General features: G+C 47.6%; 1 protein-coding gene across 1 annotated transcript in view; it reads right to left on the bottom strand.

The window, feature by feature from the left end:
* Positions 1-740, bottom strand: part of LOC123354650 (neurotrimin) — a 654,629-nt gene extending 653,889 nt beyond the window's left edge. The window contains exon 1 of the mRNA XM_044996769.1: positions 512-740. Coding sequence (XP_044852704.1) covers positions 512-572 — 61 coding nt within the window. The 5' untranslated portion in view covers positions 573-740. The remainder of the gene's footprint in view (positions 1-511) is intronic.
* Between the last annotated feature and the right edge of the window lie 14,875 nt (positions 741-15,615).

Here is a 15,615-nt window from a genome sequence, read left to right on the forward strand (position 1 = left end):
CAGAGGTTCGCCCCCCGCGCCCCCACTGAGCCAAGCAGCCCCCCCCGGACTAAAGCATCTGTCCACAGCTGCTGCAGATTGACTCATCCAGCCAGGGTGGCGGAAGCTGCCAGCCGAAATCTCAGCCCAGACCCCGCTCTCTGGGGCTCATGCGGAGCTCCCACCCCGCTCCTGCTTGATCGGTCGGTTGGCTTTTTTGCAGTGGGGGAAGTTTAGAAATCAATCATCCAAGTTTCCTTTCCCCCCTGCGGTGGCAGGCAGCGCCTGGGCGCTAGACAGTCTCCCAACGTGCCTCCCTACCGGGCGGAGAGACAACGGGGGGGTCTCTATAGACAGGGGTGCGCCGAGCACCCCCCAGTGAGTGATGCACCAGGCATCCCCCCTGCAGACACGGGCACTCGCCTCTCAGCACCGGCTCGCCAGCAGTCTCCGCTTTAAACCCACGCCCCTACCTGCCCAGAAGTGCAAGCCGCGCAGCGCACCCCGGCTCCGCGCCCGGCGCAAGCCCTACCTTGGAAGAGGAATAACGCAGCCAGCCCCGCGAAGATCACCCAAGCGATAGATCGGTGCATTTTTCTTTTCTTCTCGGGGGGTTGTGGTGGTGGTTGGTTTTCCCGCCTCCCCCTCGCCTCGCTCCCCTTCCCCGGCAGCTCTCGGCGGCTCTCAAGCTGGCGGGGAGAGGTTTAAATCCAGCGTTTCTCCCCCACTCGCGAAGGAGGCTTCTCACTCCGTAATTATCTCCCCTCGTACTGGGGCAGCAGGCACGTTCTGCAAGCCGGCCATGGCCAGCCCTCCTCCGCCGCGCAGCCATTGGTTCCGAGCCAGGGATTGGCAGAGGTACCCCCCCCCCTACACACACACACACACACACACACACACGGATCATTCACCCAGCGAATCGGGCCAGCTGATTACAGAGACACGTGCCTACGGAGATGGAAGAACACGCGCCAGGGCTAGGATTGGGGTCCTTAAACCCAGGGGGGCTGATCCTAGAGGTGCGGCCGCCCCCTGCCCTTGAAGTGGTTTCCCTTATAGGCAGGGTTTACAGCTTGGTTTAATGCAGTGGTTCCCAAACTTGTGTACTGGTGACCCCTTTCACACAGCAAGCCTCTGAGTGCGACCCCCACCCCAATACATGAAAAACACTTTTTGATATATATAACGCCACTATAAATGCTGGAGGCCAAGCGGGGTTTGGGGTGGAGGCTGACAGCTCACGACCTCCCACTTAATAACCTCACAACTCCCTCAGGGGTCCCGACCCCCAGTTTGAGAGCCCCCGGTTTAATGGCTCTCAGCACCCCCAGGCCAGCTCTGCCAAGGTAGAAACTGGGGCGCTGGAACAAGGTGGGGAGTGGCCCACTCTAGACATTGGTCCAACATCCCTGCCTAAGCGCCCCCCTTTCCACGTTGGGCAGTGGGAAAGCAGGGGGGCTGGGAGCTGCTCTTCCAGCATCTTCAAGGGATATTTTCCTGCTCAGTGAAACTTTCAGACAGGAGGCCAAAATTTCATTCCTCTGCCCATTTTCCTTCCCTAAGGAAGCGAGACCAACCACACACACATACACATCAGGGCTGCCCCAAGGGGGTATGGGGCCCTGGGCAAATCAGTCTGTCTGGCCCCCCTGCTAACCTCCCAGGCTGGCCTGGTCCCCCAAACTCCTAATCCCACCCCCTGGGCCAGCCTGGGCCCCCGCATGACACACGTACACTGAAGCACAGGGTCCCCCAAAGCGCAGGGCCCAGACCAGTCACCCCAATTCTCCATACACCAGGGATGGCTCTGCACACCTCCCCCCCCTCACACCCTTGTTGTTTTGAAAATAGCCACCAGCTGATTCTTCCTGCCTCATTCCTGTCTAAAACACCCCTATGAATCTGGACCCTGCTTCAAGAAACACTGGTTTAAAATGCTGCGTGCAGACATGGCACCTGGGCTTTGACACTCCGGTCAGCAGCTCCAGTTCAAGCCTATAGAGAAGCCTGGGGTTATAGGCAAGCTGCCAACCCTAGTTAAAAGCCAAGTGACTATTGGTATGTTACACTGCAATAAAAACCTGAGTCTCAGAGCCTCGGTCAATTGACTTGGGAGCCGGCCACTCCAGCCAAAGCCCAAATGTCTACGCTGCATTTCTGAGCTCCGCAGCCCAAGCCCCGTGAGTCTGGGTCGTTTGCAGCTGTACTGCAGTTCTCTCATTGCAGTATAGATGTACCCTATGTCTTCCCTGTGGATTTAACCCGAGTTAGCTAACCAGAGTTAAGCACTTTTTTTTTTAACTGAAGACAGACCCTGAGTTTAGCAAAGCTCTTCAGGGCAGGCCCATCTCTTAATAGCCATGTATGTACAGCCATGTATGGGGCTCTGATCTAAGTCACCGTGTGTATGTACAGCGCCTGGCACAATGGGGCTCTGATCTAAGTCACCGTGTGTATGTACAGCGCCTGGCACAATGGGGCTCTGATCTCAGTTGCTGTGTATATGTACAGTGCCTGGTGCAATGGAGCCCTGATCTCAGTTGCCGTGTGTATGTACAGCACCTGGCACAATGGGTCTGTGGTAAGCATGCCAATTAATGCCAGCTGTGCTGCGAGTGTAGTCAGGAGGATGCCTGTCTCCCTGAAACTGACAAAGGCTGAGTCGCTTCTGAGATGATGTCCCCCCTTCCCTGAGCAGATGATGTCACTTCCCTCTTCTGTCCTTCCACGGTCACCCCACCCTCAGTAATGACTCTAACCTTCTCATCCTTCTCCTTGAGGTCCCGCACAGCCCCAGATCGTGTGTATCCTGCTCCCTCTTTGCTCTGCCAATGACACCAGCCTCAAGGCTGCATCGTTTCCTCGGTGCTTAACGTGTTTACTCTCACCTTCCCCCTTGGCACGGAAGAGCTTCCCAAACCCAGTGTGCCAAGCTCCTCACCCTCTATTCTTTCCTGAAGACACACTCCTTTCACAATGCCCACCCCCACTTACCCATGCCAGAGGAAGACAGCCTCCACCCCCTTATACAAGAGGCAATGAAGTGACAAGGAATAAATCGAGAGGGGAAGGATGGCTTTATGCTTACAACACTGGCCTGTGATTCAGGGGAGACGGGCTCAGTTATCAGCTCTACTATAGACTCTGTGGTACTTTGTGCAAGTTACTCCACCCCTCTGTGCCTCAGTTTCCCCCCTCTGTAAAATGGGGCTCATTCCCTAACTCTCAGGATAAATTCGCTAATGTGTCAGATGTTCAGGTACTATGGTGATGGGGGCTGTAGAAACACAAGGATGTGATAAACATTCCAAGCGAACTCCTTCCCCTGGGCCTCCCAGTGGGCCGTAGCTGTGGTTTGACCACATGGGGAAATTGACTGCATAGCTTTATCAGAATAACTCCTCAGATAGGCACTATTCTGGAATTTATGCCTCAAGGCGGGCACTTATTCCAGGAGTGGAGTAATTATTCCAGAATAGTGTCCACTCGGAGAGTTATTCCAGCATAGCTGGAGCAGAATAACGTACCCTACTATAGCTAAGCAGGTCCTTTCCCCTGATAGACAAGCTGTCAAACTGGGTTGGAGCAGAGACAGTCTTGTCACTCACGTTCTGCACACGCCTGAGTACGTTCTTGGTGCTTAAGAAATAGCTCATTTTCCTCTCTCTGCTAGGGTCCGCTGCAGCCCGTTCCCAGTAGGCAGGAGTGACACAGACCCTCACCACTCTCCTCTGCTCCACCCCAAAAATAATGGCAGCACCATGCCCTGGTCCAGCCAAAGCTCAAGAGCATCATGGGAGGTGCTGACACACAGATTACAAGGGAGCTTGCAGGGTACATCGCTGCCTGCCAGAAAAGAGCTCCGGGCACTGCCATGGCTGGCCCGGCTCTGCTGACTCGGACTCAAAATTGGAGTGTAGACATTTGGCCTCAGATGAAGTATGGACCCAAATGTCTACACAGCAACTTTGAGTCCCATAGCCCAAGCCTTGCGAGCCCAAATCAATTGACCCTGGCTCTGAGATGCAGTGCCGGAAGTTTTTATTGCTGTGGGGGACAGGAGAAGGGCCTTTTGTGGTGCCGGAGCAGGGTGGGGGGAGGCAGAACTCCTAGAGGAGCCAGAATATAGACAACTACATTGAACTAACACCAAGGACTTCACAGAAGCTGTTGCATCTCCTGTGCTGCAGGTGATCTCACATGCTGTACCACATGCTTAGCAAATCCCAAGCCCCGGGGCTTCTGAAATCCAGTCTGCCTTTAGGATTTAGTCAGCCGTGGAGGGCCAGATGCTGATCTCTGTTACGCTGGGAGAAACCCTGAGGTACTCAGCTACAACAGCAAGGAGGGCCAGATAGACTCAACTGACATGAATGGAGTGACTCTGGCTTTATTCTTTTTTTTAGTACAAGAGTAACCCCTAAAGCCTCCCAACTGTGATTAGGGCCCCTTTGTGCTAGGTGCTGTACATGCACACAGTAATGGACAGTCTCTCCCTGAAGAGCTTACAATCTAAATAGACAAGACCGAGAAAAAGTGGGAAAATCCTTGGCCAAAGTCAGACTGCAGGTCAGTTGCCAAACCGGGATAAGGATCAGGGCTACCCGCTTCCCAATCCTGTGTCCCATTCCACTGGACCATACTTCATCAGGCTTTACATGGGGGCAGGAATGGAGATTAGTGGTACTTTAACAATGATCTTTCAAGAAGGCTCAGAGATTTCCTATTGAAAGGGTCCTTTCATGCTTTTCAAATTGCAGGGGCCATCCCATTGTTCTGTGTTTGTACAAGGGGGTCTTGGCCCTTAACAGAAGCTCTTAAACAATACAAATGATAAATAAATAAAAATAATATTTCTTAATGAATGCTCACTATTTTCCTTAGTGGCAAGAACAGTTCATATCACTTGGGCTGACTCATAGCCCCTTAAACAGCATTATGCTCACAAAAGTGGTGATGGGGGTGTGTGTGTGTGAAGATGAGGTTTCATATTTATTATCTTTCAGAGAATTCCAGATCTGAGCTGTTCGTTTTGCAATTCAAGAGGAGATTTGGCTGCGAAATCTCAGACAATCCAGCTGCGTTTCTCACTCTCTCTTCTGTGACCACCTCCTATAGAGATGTTTAGAATCAGATCTGGGCCAGCAGTTCTGCAGAGGAAGCGTGAGGCACAACAGAATCCATCTCACTCTTCTAATGTCACATTGGCAATGCTGACCATACAAAACTCTTGTTTTGGTCAGTAAGCAAAGCGGAGATGACTTGATTGCATTCAAGCAAGAGAGAGGACCCCAGAGCCTCAGTGGGTGTAACAGTATTGAAGGCATATGGATCTATGCCAATTTATTCCAGATAAGGAACTGGATTCTAAGCCATTAACATGAGACTCTTTTCACATAACGTTTCTGATTAGAGCTGAGTGAAACCAGCACATTTTCTTATTTTCCCACACTAAATTTGCTGACAAAATACTTTCAGTTTTGTCCTTGTTCCAGGATATTTCATAACTCCTAAAGTTTTATGCTGGATGTAATTTTGTTTCTTTTTTTTTTTTAATTTTGTATGTTTTTTTTAAGGCGTCAGGGGAAGAGGTGTGATGGGGAGCTGTGTGAAGTGGTGGGTTGTGCATTAAAAAGAAAAGGAATATTTCAAAATCTCATGCTCTTACTTTTGAATTTTTACTCAAACCAGTTGCACCTGCAAGCAAAGAAATGAAAAGAAAATTCACTTCCCTTCCCCCCCAGGGAATTGCATGAGTTTTGCAAAATTGAAAGAAAAAACTCACTAATCTCACAGGTTCTGAAGCATTCATACTTTCTGGGCAACGTGTTGCAAATCTGAGCAGGACCATGCTATACTGAGAAGCTTTTTCAAAATACCACCACCTCTAATTTTATTTAAACGCCAATTCATTCTTGGTCTGCTGGGCACACCACCTGATCACACTCTGTCTGATTCTCCCCTGGCCTGCCTCTTGTGCAGTCATTTACTGCCCCAATGGGTGCAAAATATTACCACTGTCATCTGATAGCATTTTACATGCACTTTGTGCTAATATACATGAGTCATTATACATTTATATACATTGTGCTAATATACATTTCCTGGAAATGGGAAATCAGGTCCATTTTGACGGCTCAGCTAAACCAAAGGAGAGCATGCCTACGCTCTGGGATTGGAAGTAGACGATTGAAATGCCAGAAGATTTTTGCAGCCAGACTCCAGCACATGAATAAGCAAAAAGGGGCTTCTTGTAGCTGAAGTCTCTGCTTCCCAGCTTATCCCAGACTTGGAGCTACAAATACAGTATTAGGGTGTGTGGGTTTAAGGGCTGAGCTTCCAAGACACAGAGGGGAATTGTGAAGTTCTTGTTGTTATGAAGAGCCATTTGGGACAAGACACTGATTAGTGCAGAGTTCTTGCAAGGGGCAAAGAATCATAGAATATCAGGATTGGAAGGGACCTCAGGAGGTCATCTAGTCTAAACCCCTGCGCAAAGCAGGGCCAACCCCAACTAAATCATCCAACCAATTTTTTCCCCTGATCCCTAAGTGGCCCCCTTAAGGATTGAACTCACAACCCCGGGTTTAGCAGGCCAGTGCTCAAACCACTGAGCTATCTCTCCTGAACACTTTAGCCACCCTATAAGACAAGCTCAGAGGGACACTAGAATGCAAATGCACGAGTCCTGCTGGCATACGAAGGGAGCCATCGGCAGGGGACTAAAACACTGGTCATGGCAGAGACATGTCCTCCTTCTCCCAGCACAATGGCTGCATCTGTTGTAATTGGACAGAGACTAGGTAACTCTCTACAGCTTCTCTCTTCTCACAGTCACTCCTGATGCAGATACTGGGCCCCATGCTGGTCTCGCCACTGTCTTATACTGGTGTAACTCCTTTGACATCAACACCTGATTGAGACATTGGTAACAAAGCAGAATCGTGTGTGTTCTTTCCAGCTGAGCCCCCCTAGACATGTTCTCTGTTTGCAGAGTTATTAATCTGTGAATGGTTAATGTGTGTTTTGATATGATCAGAACTATAGTCTCTGCAGAGCAGCCCTCTGGTGCTAGCTACTGGAAAGGGCTTCTGCGATTCATCCTGCAGGGAGCCGAGTGCTCCCGTGAGCTGATGAGCAAACTCAGTCCTCTCTGGCTTTGCTGAGAGTCAAGGACAGTTGGTACCTTTCCGGACTGAGCCTGCCTAGGGGGAGTGTTTGTAGCCATACCCCATCTGCAAAAACGTCATGTGACCAGGAGACACCTAGCCAGGGAGTTATAGGGGGTCAAATGATGGATGTCAAAGTGCAGGTGCATGGGGGGTGGAGAGTGGGTAGAAGAGACCCTTACATCTCCCCCCCCCAACACTCCTGTGGAGCAGACAGCCATAATTTGGCTGCTTGTGCACTGGAGGCTAGACCCTGCAAGATGTCCCCAGCAAGAGATCAGGGCACTCAGCACATCCTGGGAGGGTGGCCTGGAAGTAGAAGGTGGTGGATGACCTGGCATCACTTATCAGCCCACAGTGCCTGTGTGTGGCCTTGCCTATGTTCCCCCTGAGCAGAAGCTGGTAGTTATGGGGGAGCATAGACAGTAGAACTGGCTGGAAAACCATATTTCCATCCCATGGAAAATGTTGAGGCTTTGTAAAGAAAATACTCCTGATTCAGGGTGAAAAATAGAAACCTCAACGTTTTTCATGGGACAAAAATTTTGATGGATTCCATTTAGGGCAAATTGAAACCAATTTTGTTTGGCTTGCCAGCTGCCCACCTGGAAAGCTCTTGTCAATTTCACCTTTGCCATGCAGTCAGAAAATGCAATTGACAAGAGCCTACCAGGAGGCAGTCAAGGGCAAAGCACCCCAACTCCCAGCCTCCCTGCTACTCCAGGCAGGGAGAAAGTGAAACTGAGAGAGGCCTTCTAACTGAGCCAGGGAGCCATCATTTCATTTTTCCCAATGGAAAAATCAACATTTTTCAGCAAAATCAAAATTTTCCCATGTAAAATTTCCAATGTGCTAAAAGGGCATTTTCCAGTTGAAAATCATTCCAAGGGAAATGTCTTGACTTGCTCGAGTAGACTGAACCTTTCCCACAGGGCAGGCAGATGCTGCCACGAACACTGTGACCCTAGAGACACCATGCGCATCTCTGGCCTTCCCAGATATGACGACTCCAGCCCTGCTCAGGTGCTGTGCCTGAAATTTGGCTTTCATTGGATTCAAAGAACAAAGCGAATGGTTAAACTTTCTCTCCTCACGGCCCTTTGAACTATACAGCTCAAAATAAAAATGCTGGGAGCCGGACACAGCATGAAAGGGGATTTGGGTTGCAGGTCTTGGAAGGAACAAGAAGAATCAAGAGTGACAGTCAAAGGCTGAGTGCAGCCCGCGTACGCTCCTTGTTCCATGATACACAGCAGGACTGAGGGGCAAGGTGCTGGAGCGGGAATTGTTGGAAGCAAAGGGCAACATTTCTAAGGAACAAGATATTTTGCACATCTGGGCAATAAGGCTCTGCTCCCCACTAGCCACAGCCTGGATTCAAGCCCCTGACCTAGAGGAGAAAGTCTCTATAACCTCTGACAGCTCCCCACTGCTGGCCTTGAACGGAACCATCAGAAGCTTTTCGCAGGAGTTTGTTTGGGACTGCCCAAGGCCCATGGTGAATCAGAGGGAGCGACTGATGGGTGGTACAGTCAATATCTTTGGACTGGATTCAGCACCATCATGGTCTTTCCATTGACTTAAATGGGGGTTGCATCAGGCCTTTTGTCCAGCAAACTGATAGAACTGCCTGAGAAGATTGTGATCTAGCACACTGCCCAGCTAGGGCAAGATACTTTCCTACTGCAACCAGTTCACCCACTCCTGTACTTCCTATACAACTGGGGGGAGAGTGTCAGCAGCCTGTAAACTACCACTGAAAGGGGTGTGAACACAACTGAAGGGAAGGAGTAAGACAAAAGGTGTTGTTTCAGCTGTGTACATCCAGGCAGTGTGGTCTAGTGGACAGAGCACTAATCAGGAAAGCTGGGTTTAATTTCTGGTCCTGCCACTGGTTTCTTGGGTGACTTTGGGCAAATCATATCTCCCATGCCTCAGTTTCCCCATCTATTAGCTGGAAAGGATGTGACCTCCTTTGCTAGGTGGATCTTTTGGATCTTTATGCGAGGTGTTATCTTCTTACATCCTCTCTCTTTTTGTTTTTTCCTGCTACGCCTTCAGCACATACATAAGTTATTAACTTGAAATTTATATCACCCTTCACAGCACCTCTGGATTCAACCCTGCTTGTGTAGGTAACTAATATACTGGAGTGGCTTGGAACAGGCGATTGGATTATTCCACTTAATTACCTACATTATATGCTTTAGAAAATTTGTGTATTTGCCTAAGAAAAGAGAACAGTTTATAACAGGGCCATATGCAATAGCTGCTCTTCCTAAGGATTTGGGCTATGCATTATTAATTCACACAGGGCTTGTTCTAAGCATGTATATTTACCTGACACACCAGAACAGCTCTCTTGGAGCTCTTATGGCTTTGTGGAACATCAACTTTTCATGCTGAACAGCAGGTGATGTTCAACAGAACGCTTTGCAAGAAATGCCTAATATCTGTTACACTCCTACATAGCTACGTGTTGTGCCGATATGAGCCCACAGACAACAGGGCTGCATGCAGGAGATATGGAGTCATGGGAGTCACTCCAAGTACAATATACACTACATATTAATAGAGAGAGAGAAAGACACAGGGAGCTGTACGGAAAGCAGAATTTCCATTTCGCAGGACATGACGAAATGTTCAATTTTGAAATTTCCCATGAAACAAAGTTTTCAGGGGAGAAAATTAATTTCAGGTTAATAAAAAAATATTTTGATTTCTACTTTTTAAAAAATAATTATTTTTATCATATAAAGTAAAGTGCATTTTTAAATGAAAAGCTGTTTCAAAAGAAAAGAAAACATCCAAATGTTCTGGTCCAAAAACTCTTGAATATTTTCAAACATTTTAACCTTACTGAAATGCTTCGTTTCATTTTTTTTAAATGAAATTTCATCAAAAATTAACACAGGTATGCAGAAAGCTTCGATTTTGACAAAAAGGCATTTTCCGATAACAAATCTTCCTGCCAGAAACTTGTTGACCACCTCTACATATACACATGTATATAATTATTTTTTGTATCATGGTCGTGTGATGACCCTGCTAGGCTAACTGTGAGGAAAGGCAAAGGCAAACCAGGACAAAAGGGATCATTTTACATTTTTAGAAGTTTATAAGGGAAAACCCACAAATCGTATCAGGACCATAAATAATATAGAACATTACCAAATACTTACTACTTATCATAATAAACTATAGGTAGTTATCCGTGTTTGTCACAGAGGTCGCGGAAGTAACGGATTCCACACTTCCGTACTGACCAGCGTGGCTGACCCCAGGGCCACCCAAGCAGCTGGCTCTGTGCATAGCCACACTGGCCGCTGCTGGAGCAGCTCTGAAGCCAGACACTCGGATAGCCCCACAGCCAGCCGCACTCTCTGCAGCTGGAGCAGCCCTGGGGCCAGCCTCAACGGCTGCTGCTTAGGCGGTCCCCAGACAGTAGCACCTATGGCTCCAAGCAATGATCAAGGCCCCATCATGCCAGGTGTTTTAGATACATAGGGGATAGTCCCTCCCAGAAGTGGTTACAATCTATATAGATAAGACAGACAACATGTGGGAGAACAAGGAGGTTATCTCCAATTTTACAGATGGTGAAAGAGAGGCTGAGAGTTAGGGTATTTCTACAGTCCACACTGAGCCTGGGCTCTGACTCAGGGGTAGGACCCCAAACCCCAGTTCCGTCCACACACATCAGTCTAACACAGGTCAGCAAGCACTCAGGTCCCATGTCCAAGGACCCTTTGTGACTTGGCTCCAAAGCCTGTCATTTTGCAGTGTGGATGCAGCTCAACCCAAAGACCTGAGTCAGAAGATCTGACACATTAGCACATCTGTGAGACCTGGGCCCAGCAATTGTAAATCCAGGTGTACAATGCAGTGTGGCTACTCAAGCACAGGCTTGGAAACCATGAGTCCATAATGCCGGGTTCCACAGACCCAGGTTTACAATGTAGTATAACCATGAGTGACTTGCTCAAAGTCACATGGGGAATCCGGGGCAGAGCCAGGAATTAAATCCAGATCTCTGGAGAGAGAAACAAGGCAGGCACAGGGAGAAGGGTAGTTCATCCTGTTCTTTATTGTGGTTCAGTAGGATGAGTGCAAACCCCCAGTCGCCTTTCCCTGCGCCGTGAAGACCCCCACTGCACTACATGGCTGAATGAGACAAAATTAGAGCTGGGTAAAAATTATTCCAGTGGAGCCTTTTTCTCTGTTGGCAAATGCCATTTGTTGAAATTGAAGCTCCCTGCTGGAACACGTCAACTTCAATGGCATTTTGTTTAGAAAAATAATTGAAACAAAGCATTTTGAGGAGGTCAAAAACTTCTTTCTTTTCCAAACAACTTCTCATTTCACCATTTGTTTTATGTTGTAATGTACAATAAAAAGCCAAATTGCAATGAAACATTGAGATCTGAGCCAAACAGAACATCTCAAAGGACCCCAAAAATGCAATATTTTTTAAATTGGAATGAAAACACATTTCCCAGAGTGTTGGAAATTTCCAAGTTCCGACCACCTCTATGCAAGATAGAAGGAAAACAGCAGGCAGCCAGTTGAGCAACAAACACGGGGATGAAATCATGAGTGAGACCAACAGGCTAAGCACACCCAGCGCAGGGGGTGGAGAGACCCATATGCACCAGCTCGAGATCCACTGTGCTGTACAGCCAGATTAACAAAAGGGTTGAGCTCCCACCAGTTCCTGCTGAGATTCCCCACCCTTGTCACCACTGAAAACCAGGGGAGCAGTTGGGTGCTGAGTTCTTTTGTAGCTCTGGCCTTTGCCACTCTTCCACACACACCCCTGGGATGTTGGCTGAGTCATTTAGTTTCCCAACTGGGAATCAGGGATAATCACACAGCCCAACCTTACAGGGGTGCTGTGAGGATAACGATCGTGAGGTGCTCAGATACTACAGTAGTGCCGGCCAGATAAGTACCTAAGTCAGACAGCTGAATGTCATGCACACTGCCACATAAACGTGTGTGCATACACAAATACACCTATGCTGCTGCACCCAAAAATCTGCACACCTTTGAATGCACAAACATGCAACTACAGGTACAAATACACACCCAATTGCATGCACAAAAGCATGTGCATATCAGGACACACTGACAAAAGCACACGGGTACACACAGCCAAACACAATGTACACGGACGCCGGGTTTTGTTCTTTTAATGATGCCTCCTACAAATCAGTAAGATAAGCCCAAATGGAGTGACTGCATGAAGGAAGGAAGCCTATAAGTTATTCATAAGTTCAGGCTCAAGCTCCTCTCTTGCCTTCACGCCATGACTCCTTCAAAACATATTATTCATCTATTTTTTTCCTCCTTTGGGAAGAGAGCTGGTAATTGTAGTAAATACATCACTGCCAAGGCATCCTCGCAGCCACAGAGCCTGCACTGTCCTGTGGGTAGCAAATGAACGCAGCAGCTGCTCTCGAGGTGCTTCATGATGGAATGACGTGCTCGGACATGGTGATGAAGAGCTTGTGATAGCTCCTCATAGCACAGAGACACAGGAGGCATCGAACCCTGGGTATCATGCCAAGGCTGGGCAAACTCTACAACACGGGCTGTTCAGAATCTCCGTGTGACATTCCGATTAATCCAGGCACCATGCTCAGAAAAGTTCATAGGTTTCACAGATTCATAGATTCCAAGGCCAGAAGGGACCACTGCAATCATCTAATCTGACCTCCTGTATAACACAGGCCAGAGAACTCCCTGAAATAATCCCTAGAGCAGAGCTTTTACAAAAACATCCACTCTTGATTGAAAAATTGTCAGTGACGAAGAATCCACCACAACCCTTGATAAATTATTCCAATGGTTAATTACTCTCACCATTAAAAATGTATGCCCTTTTTCTAGTCTGAGTTTGTCTAGCTTCAACTCGCGTTATATCTTTCTCTGCTAGATTGAAAAGCCCATTATTAAATATTTGTTCCCCATCAAGTTGCCCCTTTGCCTTCTCTTTGTTAAGCTAAATAGACTGAACTCCTTGAGTTTATCACGATAAGGCAGGTTTTCTAATCCTTTGATCATTTCTGGAGCTCTTCTCTGAACCCTCCCCAATTTAGCAACATCTTTCTTGACTTGCAGGCACCAGACCTGGACACAGGATTCCAGCAGCTGTCACACCAGTGCCAGATAGAGGGAAAATAACCTCTCTACTCCTGCTTTTGTTTACCGTTTACACATCCCAGGATCACATTAGATCTTTTGGCCAAAAACATTGCACTGGGATCTCAGGTTCAGCTGATCATTCACCCTCACCCCCATTTTTTTCCCCAGTCACTGCTTCCCAGGATATAGTCCCCCATCCTATAAGTATGGCCTATGTTCTTTGCTCCTAGATGTATACATTTAGTCATATTAAAACACATATTGTTTGCTTGTACCTAGTTTACTAAGCAATACTGATCGTTCTGTATCAGTGACCTGTCGTCTTCATTATTTACCACCACCCCTAATTTTTGCCTCATCTGCAAACTTTATCAGTGATGATTTTATGTTTTCTTCCAGGCCATTGATAAAAATGTCAAATAGCAACAGGCCAAGAACTGATCCCTGCGGGACTCCTCTAAAAACACATCCGCTTGATGATGACTCCCCATGTACAATTGCATTTTGAGACCTATCAGTTAGCCAGCTTTTAAGCCATTGAATGTGTGCCATGTTAATTGTATATCATTCGCGTTTTTTTAGTCAAAATGTCACACGGTACCAAGTCAAACACCTTACAGAAGTCTAAGTGTATTACATCCCCACTATTACTTTTATCAACCAAATTGTAATCTCATAAAGAAAAAGATATCAAGTTAGTTTGACAGGATCTATTTTCCATAAAACCATGTTGATTGGCATTAATTACATCACCCTCTTTTAATTCTTCATAAATCAAGTCCCAAATCACCCGCTCCATTATCTTGCCGGGATTAATGTCAGACTAACAGGCCTATAATTACCCAGGTCACCCCGTTTACCCTTTTTAAGCAGTGGCTTTGTTCCAGTCCTCCAGAACTTAGCTGGTGTTCCAAGACTTGTTCAAAATCACCATTCTGTGAATGTTACTGTTCCACTCCTCAGGGAGCCCAGTCCTGGGCAGTTTGCAGCCCAGAACTAAGGGTACGTCTACTCTGCAATCATGATTGTGACTGCAGCTTGAGGAGACATACACAGTCTCACTTTAATCTAGCCAGCTCAGGTACCAAAGCCGTGAAGCCTGGGCAGTAGACACTTCAGCATGGGCTATCCCTGTGAGTAATTACGCATGCAGTCGCGGCTTCGCTGCTATAGGTATGCGAGATACCCAAACTAGATGTAATCTGCCTATGTTTATATGTGCTGACATCACACCCCGTAACTGCACTGTAGACATACTCCAACACGCAGCCTTGGGTGCCAACCTGCACTGGGAACTTTTGCTGCCTCATCCAAACACCTCTGAGCTTTTTGAAGGGGCAAGTTGGAATCTGAACCCAGATCTAGGCCTTCATTTTGCAAGGGCCTTCATCTCTCCAGCCCCCTTACTCTTCCTCAAATCCACATACTGTTGGGCATTCCAAATCCCAATCTGAGAGGCAGTTTAGGCCGATCTTGGTGTTAGCACAGAGATACTCACATCAGCTGCTGTTTCCTGGTCCCATTGCAACCCACTGGCATTTGGGCCATGATGGGCAGTATATGGAGTGCTAGCCTTAGGGGGCATGGGTCAAGGAGCCAGTCCCCTCCTCTGTACCAGAAACAGCTTTGAAAGGAGGCTAGTTACTGAGTCTTCTGAAAAATCTTAAAAGTCATAATTATACTTAATTCTTCATCCTGAATCCTGCCTCAGCACAGGGTGATGGTCTAGATGGCCTCTTGAGGTCTCTTCCAGCCCTACATTTCTAGGATGATCACAACGGGTGCTTTCCTGGGAGCTTTTCAAAATCTGATCCTGATTGTGGGTGCTGAGTCCTTCCAAATTTGCTCTACACAGCCTGGTTTTCAAGAGCTGCTGATCGCCCACAGCCCCAGCTGATGTCCACAGGAGCTGCGGCCTTTGAAAATCAGACTAGGTTTTAGGTTATGACTAAGGAGGATATTGCTCTCCTGTGGCTGCCCCACAGAGAGATAAAGGACCACGTACTACCATTTGCTATGACCAAGATCTGTGTTTTGGAGCAGAACAACCAAGGTTCGAGACCCAGCTCTCCATGTGTGTTATTTATACAAAAGTTGGTTTGTCCCCCACAAGGCATCTAATGTTCTATGCAAGTGCAATGGGTCATATGAAAGGAGGAGCATGCACTGGTAGAGGAGAATGGAAGACTAATGAGGGGGTAGGGAGGAACATAAGGAAAGAGAGATGGAGCTGGGGCTTCCATTTCATTTGCCCTTAATCGCCAGGAAGATCATTTACCACAAAACCCATGGCACTTCCCCAGCCCTTTCCAATAGGACT

The sequence above is a fragment of the Mauremys mutica genome, chromosome 22 (genome assembly GCF_020497125.1).
Source record: "Mauremys mutica isolate MM-2020 ecotype Southern chromosome 22, ASM2049712v1, whole genome shotgun sequence".
Taxonomy (NCBI): Eukaryota; Metazoa; Chordata; order Testudines; family Geoemydidae; genus Mauremys; species Mauremys mutica.